Genomic DNA, 9,559 nt, shown 5'->3' on the forward strand with positions numbered 1-9,559 from the left:
TGGGAAAATACACTTCAGGCAGTGTCATGTATAACTTTGTAACAGWTAATAAAGCGTATCTGTAGTGTTTTACAAGACTTAGTAGCACTAGGTTTTAAGATACTCTGTTATATGTACATTTGGGGTAGTATATCATCATTGCTTTTCTTGTTCTTAAATGCAGAACAAATGGAGATTTTGTGCTGTTGAAGATAATCTGCAGTCCACTGGACCGTTAACGATCCAGGTTTCTTTTGTTTAAACCAAGGTCTTATCTGAGAAAGGCAAGTTTTAAAGTCATTACATTGCCTGTATTGTTTAAAATGCCAGGTTAGCCTTTTGTATTTAATTTAAAAATTTTACTCTCCAGTATAAAATAAGTTACTTCATTAGCATAAGAGGAAATGACTATACTATTAATACCTAATGTTAGCTCTATTACAATATAGACTAAAAACTATGTATGAAAGGGAACTGAATCATAATTATTGTTCCTGTCAAGAAGACTTAGATTGCAAATAAGTAAACAGATCTCAAAATGTGCTTTAAATGTCATTCTTGACAGAAACTTGTGTAGCTGTCTTGGGAGTCAACATTTTCATCTGCCCTTAGGAAGCTGACATCTCTTCCTCAACAATGACAAATGCTTATCTCAGAAGRCCTACTGTATATACTAAATAATTTTTCTTACTTTCATTGGAGACAAGAGCAGAGGAGAGAAAGCAATACAGTTTCTAGTAAATTTTGTCAGTTGTATTTTCTAGTTTAACCCGCTAAGTTGTATGAGGAAATGATTATCAGAAGGAGGCTAGTTCATTCTCCCAACATCATAAGGCCTTAATTGTATAGAGGATTTGTGTCAGAAAATAATGCCATTGTATACCACAGACCTACTGCTGCCTCACTAATTCATCTTCCAGCTTGTCCACAAAAGAGTATCTAGACCCAGCCTTAGTTCCCTWATGTAGGATCCCTACAGCTAAAGACAAACTGTTCTAGAATAAATTCTTCAAGATTGCTGCTTAAAGTTTGAAAGTAAATGGAATTTGAATCAGAAAAAACATTGTCCCAACTGTAGCTTGAAAATCTGTTAAGCAATAACTCTTGTGAATTTGTTGAGTTTGTGGTATATCCCAAAATGCTAAGTACTATCATCAAACCTGATTCAGTTCATTTATTTTGCCAAAAAGCTGACTGTTTCTTATACAAATTCCCAGATAATACTGGCAATACTACAGAAAATAAAAGTCTTAGCATCAGTGGGCTTACACTGAAACCCATGTACTATGAGATTTTGCAGTAGCTCCATATTAGCTTTTCTAAGTGTTACCTAATCCAGGTAGACCCTTCCCCCTTCCCCCCCCTCCAGGTTTTCTGGAAGAAATGCAACCAATCATAAAACTTTAAAATACATATTTTAATATATTTTTCAAAAAATGTTAGTGTATTTACACGATTTTCTTTTTTAAAAAACCATTTGTTCTTGACTATTTAAAAACATTCTGTTTAAAAGAAGTTCAGTTGGGTAACTATGTTACAAAAAKTTGAAAGAGCAGTCACTGTAGATATGAGCAATTAAAAATATACAGCAAAAATTGCTAAACACATACCGTTGCATTGACAGTGAGTGCACATTTTTAAGTTGCTAGTTTCCACAAATTGCTCTTCCCCTAAAGATTGTTTAGTCTGTGCCAGTACGCACTTGTACATTGGAATTAGCATTTCCTTTTTCTATCCCCCCCTTTTGCTTATACAAATGTTGCAATAAAATGCATTACAGTAGTATTTCATTTACAAAACAAATGAGATTAAAACTTGTTTCTTAACCCATTGGATTGTATTTAAGTAAACAATGTCCTTTCATAGACATGCAACAGATTCCAATAACTGTCTGGATCTGGATAATGATCTCTCTCTCAAAATAGTCCTGCCTGAAAAGGTTGATTTGCATTTCTGAATGATGTTGCATTGGTTCCTCTTCAGAGGGATCTAGTTTCCAGTTTTGGCCGTTAGGATAGCATGCTAAACATTGTATTTAGTAAAAATAAATACAAATAAATTAAAAACAAATTATGCAAGAAAAGTATTCTCCAGTTGATACTGCTTGGAGGAAAGCTTTGCTATGAAGCAATATTACACGTATGGCAGGTCCATTCTTTTCAGTAGTACTCTCTGAACAGGGATAAAAAAGCTATGAACATGGCTGTAATTTTGGAGAGAGACAGTAGTGATCTCCTTTCAAATTTCGTCAGGAAGCCATTTTCCTGTGAAAAAGAGCACGCACAGTTAGGGAAACTTAAAAATAGTGAACATGAAGGARAAACACACCACTTCATGCTACTGTCAGGTTTAGAGTGCTACACCATTGTGCATAGAGGAACAACTTTTCAGCACTTTATCTTAAAAAAGATAAATAGAWTTTTAAAAAAATGTAGCTGAAAATAATTTCAGTTTTCTGAATGTTTGTTTCCAAGTCAAGATTGTGCCCTTCCTGTATAAATAGAAAATGAAYGTGAACTATATCATTTGAGTCTATATCTTTAAGGAAGATACAAATACCATGYCTCTGATGTAATAATATGCTTATAAACTTTAAGCTTCATATTATGACAGAGAATGTTGCCAGGAGTTGATACTTCTTTTAGATAGGATTAACTCTRTTTGAAAAAGATGGAGAGAGAAGCCTTTATAATAAATGCATGAAGGACCAATGACTCACTATCACCTTTTTAACTGTTACCAGAGAAAAGACTAAAGCAAGCAAAGGGAAAAGAAAGGAAAAGAAAAGCACTAGAAAACAAGTGGGGGGAAAAGTAATAGCAAATATCAAATAAAAGAGAAGTAGGAATAAAGAGGGGTGGAAAGAGAAAGCATGATGTACGAATAGGTAAAGGAAAAAGTACCGGGGAAATAACTGACTCTGATGTCATTTATTCTCCACTTCCCCTAACTGCAATACAAAATACCAGCATAACGAAACTCTACAAAGCGAAAGGAACCTCCCCCTCTACTAGCAGAAGGGAATTTCAGCAGCTTGACAAAGTAATCCACGTACTGACAAATGCTTTTCTTGGTTTTGATCATTGGTATATGAAGATTGTAGGATTATCTCAGTCCAAAACAAAGAGAAGTGGTTTGATCCCAGTTGTATTTAGCTATAAATTTGTTAAAATAAACTGACTTGGGAGATGAAATAGTGGCTTCATTGAAATCCACAGCAAAAGCATTGATTTCACCTCTGAGGTGAAACACCATCTGTGTGTTCTTTGCTTACCTTCAATTTGGATCAACTCCTCTACAGAAGCATAATTGCTGAACCTGTCCTTAGGACACCGTTTAATTTTGGATTTAATAATGGCAAATTTGATGGGGCTCATAGTTGACACTGCTTTGAGCATGAGGTTAGACTAGGTGATCTCACAGCCTGAATTATGGCATAATCCTATGAATCAAGACTAACTGTAAGATTTTGACTGTTARAAGTACAGGAGGTACTTCTTCTAAAAGAAAAATATCTTCTAGCATTGTTTTATTTCCAGCAGAAATTAATCTTTTACTGTAAGTCTCAAGGAGAGATTCCAGGCATCAGGAATTAAGCCACCAAATAAAGCCCTGAATATAAAGTTTTTGACATTGTAACAATATTTTCCCTTAATAAAGAACAACAGTACTTTGGTGGAAAATGACAAGATGTTGGAATGAAACTTACCCAGCCACCATTTGCATCTATCCATTCAGCTTTGTTGTTTATGATGTACTCTGTGATGAAATAAGAAATCTGCTCCTTCTCCTCTCCTGTGAGCTGAACTCCATGCTCTTGAAGCTTCTTAGTGAGAAGTCCTCCAAATGTAAATATGGTCATGATTCGTCCCCAGTTAGTATTTCCATCAGCAAATTTTTCTTCCATGACTCCATTGAAAATTCTCTTGGCAACATCTACAGAGGTAATATCAATCCTATCCAAGAACGGACGGAGAGCCTCCTCTGTTTGATCTTGCAGTGAAGAAGCAATGTTTCGCAGGACGTGAGCAACTCTGGTTTGGGCTGGTCCAAGATGTGATTCTTGAAGAACATACTGCAGATAATCATGAGCTAAATAATAAACATAATAAAACTCTGCAGTTTCCATTTAGAATCAAAATCAGAGAGCAGTGCACAGCTCTTAATTAGGGCAATAATAAACAGCCACAGAGCATGCACACAGCTTTTTATCTTCGGGATAGAATTTTTTTGCTTTACCACAGAAGTTCCTGTAAAAACCTAGTGACTTAATGATCGTGTGGGTTGTGGAATATGTGACAGCGGAAATGAAAGAACTTCTGCTCAGAGGGAGAAAATGTGTCTTCTTGAATTATTATTTCTGTAAGTAGTAAAATTACTAAATCTAAAATTTAGTAATAACAAATTACTAAAATCACCAGCTTTTACCACAGTCTTTAGCAGTATAAATTGGCATTTTCTAGGGGCTTCTGCTATGTAATGCTAGCAAAGGTTAGGCATTTGACTTTAAAAAAACGCCTGAAGAGGTATATGCYGTAGGAGCATGCAGGTGCCCTGTCCCCACCAATCTCATCATTGCTGGTGGTTAAGGCTCCAGTCTGTACTGTAGGTATATGGATTATTTCTAGTTCACAACTATTGGAAGAAACTAGTAGYTTCCAACAGGATGGAAAAATATATAAACTGTCTTCATCATTCAGMGGGCTTTAACTGCTCGAAGAGGGAACACAAAGATGGTGCATCTTTCCCAGCAAGTATAGAAAAAGAGGAGAGTCTGTTTTATAGTGTTATTCCCCTGTTCCAAACTCTCCCACACCATCTCTATGAGTGCTCTTCAACATCCTTCTTTGAAGATTTGAATGTGTAGCTTCAAAGGTCTCCTTCCGCCTTAGGGRGTTCTGGTATAAAGGACAATATTAGTATAAAAGACAATACTAATGCAGTCAGCATGTCATAACATGAGGTGGAAAATACGGGGTCAAGTTGGTGGTGTGTGATACCATCTGAATCTTTAATGACAACAAAAGCTATTAGGATGCCTCTAACTACTGCTCTTCGATTCAAATTTTTGATCAAGTAGTTGGTTTGGGGGAGAAAAGCTGAGGTATGTTTAGAAGGGTGTAGCTCTCATTTTCCTGACAAACTCTCTTTGCCTGAGGCAATCTGACATGGCTAGAGGAACAGGATGTGTCTCTAAAGAACTTCACCCCATTGCAAAGGCTTCAGGGCAGCAGGCAATCAGATGCTTGGAGACCCCTTTCTTTCTTCATCCTTTCTTCTCYCTCCTTTTCTTCATCCCTCTACTCCTGAGCCACCTCTCATTCACCCCTTTTCTTTCCCTGGGAACAAAAGCTTTCCCAGCAGTACACTCCAAGAGGTCTGCTCTGCTGCGGGGATGGCAGTAAGGCAGCAGCCTGTCTCCAGWCCTAGGTGCTGCTGACAGTTCTACAGCAGCGAGCAAGGGCACCTGCTGGATGGCCCAGAGTAGAGCACAGTGCTCGAGTCTCAGATGTTAGGATAGCACTGGTGCCTGATCTTACTGGAGTGATCTAAACTGTGATGCAACTGTGCTGTCAGATGCCTGACCCTAGCCTGATCAGCCATGTAGCCCCCACCCACCCAATATGTATTCTGCTGCTCTGACATCATGGTTTTACAGAAACCCATGCATGGTTTTGCAGAGCACTGTAGTTTCCAGTTCCTTCTTGGGGTTTTTCTTCTGTATATGTCAAGTCTCTCAAAATGGCAATAGTAATCTTCCATCCTCAGGAGGGTTTGAAACCTCAGGATATCACCCATGTAGCACAGACATCCCGCCTAGGGAAAGTCTTTGCCTCASTTTCTTTTAGAGGTGGGAGGTGATCAGAGAGAATGAGTTTAGGGGGGCAATATAAGTTGGAAGAATTCCTGTGATACATGCTACTCTCAGGAAAGGACAAGATGCTAGGACTGGGAATGGGCTTGGGTGGGAAGCTAGCTCTCCCCACCTCCATACACACACATKCATTCTTACCAAAGCTCTTTTGGAAAGGTCAGAGGTGTCCTCTACCCAATATCTGCAGCTGTTGCTGCATTAGGCTGGTTTGGCTTTGCTATGTTCAGTGTTTTCAGCAAACTGACAACATTTTATGAAAAAAAAGGGGGAGATGTATGTGACAGTTCTTAACTCATTGCAATTTAGATAAACCTTGTRCAGAAATTTCTGGGACAGGACAGCTCTACCCAGACAGCTTCTCTCCTGTCAAAAGCTTGCTGCAAACAGGGCTAAGAGAGGTATTTGAGGGAAAGTCCTTCTTTTATATAACAGAGTCTGTGAAGTTAYAATACATTCCTGACTGTCTTAATAATTGATGAATGAAAAGTTTATTCCAAACACTCTGAAGGTAAGTAAGAGTTAACATGAGAACAGTGACCAATATTGAAGGAGAGAAGTTTGCTTTCCTCACCAGCTTTGCCAGAGAGTTGCTCCAGTTCCTGGTGAGTGTGGGAACTGTGAGCTCTTTTAAGACAGCTGAGTTTTGTCTGGAGGAAGGGTTTGAGGTCTTTAGAAAATTCTTACAGAATTTTTCTAGCTTTCTTCCYGTTTTCATGATCAGACCAGCCCAGTTTTTCTGTAGTATTGGATTTCATTGTAAAAAAAAAACTGCTCAGCTAAGTTGTAGCTTTCCAGCTGTCCTGCACAGCCCTGATGTAAGACTTCAAGAGGCTTTGGTGACTTTTATTTACCCTCTATTTTCCTATAAATTAGAATATGGCTTTTCTATGAGCCTAAATGGTTCTTATTAAAGACAGAGCTTTGGTTTACTCAGTGGAGTGCTGCCACCTAGTCGCAGACGTCTTGGCTGCACGCACAGAAATGTGCCATGCACTAATGAAATCGTTGTTATCTGAGCGTGTCTTGAATACACATTCAAGTCTTCCATGCTTTGTGACTTTGTATGCAGCAAATAACTAAAATACAGTAGCATTGGGCTCATCTCCTGACAGTGATCTAAATTTATAAATGATATTGTGTCTTCCGAAGAATTCTGTCACCAGAATGTCCTGTCCAAAGCTTTGAAATCTCAATTCCATAAGAAGTTTTAGGTCCAGTTCATCCTAAAAAGTTTCTCTCCATCCTAATGTTTCTAGGATGCAGACAGAGAAAATAGCAGGAATCTGGATCTCAAATTCTGTGGCAATTGAACCTGAGACCTCAAGCCAGTTTACATTCTGTGTGTCTCAAGAAATGCAGACAGAGCACAAAGGACAAGCTCCCAGGACAACATAGCCTTTCTTTTTTTTCTTTTTTTTTTTTCTTTCTTTTTTTTTTCCATATTCTAGGCCAGCTGAGAGATTCTGGGACACTTGGAGGGCTATRGTGATCCCTAGTGTAAACTAAAGCTAGTAAGGGGCTACTCCAGCTTCCTAATGAGCTGTGGTGCTGTCCAGAATGACCAAGGGCTGAGCAATATGGCTCACAAGCTCTCTCCTGCTCCTGAAATACCATGCAGCGAAGGTTTGGAGGGTAGATCACCTGAAGAAGATGCACAGTATGGTTCTACATTGCTCAAGCATGAGAGGAATTCTCTGAAAGTCCATCCTGCTGCCTTTACGACTCCCCTATACCACTCTAGTGATGGAAGGCTAGGACTAGGGCTAGGTTCAGTTGTGTTACTCAGGGCTCAACCACTGCCTCATCACTTCCTCTGCTAACTCACCTCAGCTCAGAACTTGGCTTTTTCTGGATCCTAGCCTCTCCCCATCATGAGTCAAGGRGGCAGCCAAAGCACAGTGCTCCACAGAATCCTACACAGGCCACGTGTCATCATAACGTATGTATGTGAAAACATTTTAAGTTCTCATAAGCCTTTCCAAACGTTTATTTAGTACTGGGAAATTTTGAACAAATAGCCATAGCTTCTCAGCAGTGAGCAGAGGAAAAGTGAAGCTCTATAAGCCTCCCAGACAGTGGAGAATGAACAAATAAAGTCTTGGTAGAAGTCTAGAAAGATCTTAGAGATCCCAGCTGGAACACTGTAAACTCAAGCCAGCTTCATTGCTGAAAATACTTGCTCCCAGAGGGAAAAGAGAAGGTATATGCTTGTGAGTATTCATGAATAGGAAGCCAAAGGGTCATGCCTCAACATGATAACCTAAACTTTGTGTRTCCCCCACACCCAAAAGTCAGGAGTGCTCTTGGGCCTTGATTCATTGCAGGTGCAGTGTGAACATGTGCAAAGTCCATATTGATCTGCAACTTTGATTCAGGTCTGTGTCTATGTCTAACCATAATGCCATCGGGGAAAAAAGCATTCAGCATCAGCCGCGCTAGTGCTTTAAACCTACTTTACMTGGTGGCTTTTCAGTGGTGACAAGGCATTTTCAGTAACGTATCTGAGCCTTTTTTAGCATACAGATAATACCACTGGAAGAGATTTTTAAAACACAGACAAGATTTAGCTACACAGTTTCCAGTGGATGTGAACTGGATATAAGTGCCCAGTTCCTTTAGGCACCTCTGAAAAATTGTAGCTATTGGCTTTCAGTAGGGCTACTAACAGTTTAAAAATAGGCACACTCTTAAATTCTTTGCTATTTGATTTTCCTTGAGAAGTTTATAGGCATGCCATGTTACTAAAATAAATGCCTTTAAAATTCAAGCTCACTTCATTAGGTGCAGTTTACCTGGATGCTTCAGGGCCTTGCAGTCTTCTGCATCAGCGCTCCCATGAGTGCACTTGCTTCTGTATTTCTCCCTTATCTAAATGAAGCTTGCATCCACTCCTGTTAACACTAGAAACCTTTGTACTGAGTTGAGTGTTAGTCATTCACAGATTAAATATCTTTACTTTAGAAGATAATGTATTCCCTTAATAAATCATTTTAGTCCCCCTTTTATGGTATCCCCTGTGTTCATGACCCAGTAAAAGAGGGCTGTAGTAACACCAGTATTTCTACTATAAATCATTCTTCATGGAGGTTCATAACTCACCTTTAGTTTGTTTTATATGCAGGCTTCCAATCCGGGAGCACATTTATTTTTATTTCCCTTTCAAATTATCTTGAATTATTTTAAGTTACAAAAATGGACAAAAATACAATTTATAGTGTACAGAAATTGTCTTCTTTTGTAATCAATCTAGATCTGCTTTGAATGGAAATAATGTTTAAAGAAACAAATGTGAAATGTGATTTTAGTAATTTTCATATACTGGAAATAAATAAGGTATTTATATTAAACCATGTTTCTGAACCCTAATTCAGTAATTTTGCTACAATTTTATTACCTCCTCAGATGTATATCTGCATGAAAACATTGTGGTGTTAGTGTCTACTGTTTATGACCTTTCAGAAAAAGCTCTTCATCTAACATATCAGGAATATACAAACTACATTGCAGTTTGGTAGGACTTTTCTGAAGTCTAAAAGCATTTGGTATGAAATTCATTCTATCCAGCTGTAGCCTAAAAAAATTGGGCTGCATATTGTAGAATAAAATTCCCTGCAAGGAAGAACTTGTGAACCTAATATCCTATACAGCCATTTTGGAGCAGCTTTTAATCAGGCTRTATTTCTATTTCTTCTTATTTGTGCCATT

General features: G+C 38.4%; 1 protein-coding gene across 1 annotated transcript; it reads right to left on the reverse strand.

Annotated features, from left to right (window-relative positions):
• Positions 1-2,104: 2,104 nt before the first annotated feature.
• BCL2A1 (BCL2 related protein A1) lies at positions 2,105-4,108 on the reverse strand. The gene is made up of 2 exons (XM_085308745.1): positions 3,689-4,108; positions 2,105-2,243 (listed from the first exon to the last, which is right to left on the reverse strand). The coding sequence occupies exons 1-2, from the start codon at positions 4,106-4,108 to the stop codon at positions 2,139-2,141; spliced, it is 525 nt and encodes a 174-aa protein (XP_085164871.1). The 3' UTR covers positions 2,105-2,138.
• Between the last annotated feature and the right edge of the window lie 5,451 nt (positions 4,109-9,559).

This window comes from Rhea americana, unplaced genomic scaffold (assembly GCF_003343005.1).
Source record: "Rhea americana isolate MKP2758 unplaced genomic scaffold, rheAme1 scaffold_28, whole genome shotgun sequence".
NCBI lineage: Eukaryota > Metazoa > Chordata > Aves > Rheiformes > Rheidae > Rhea > Rhea americana.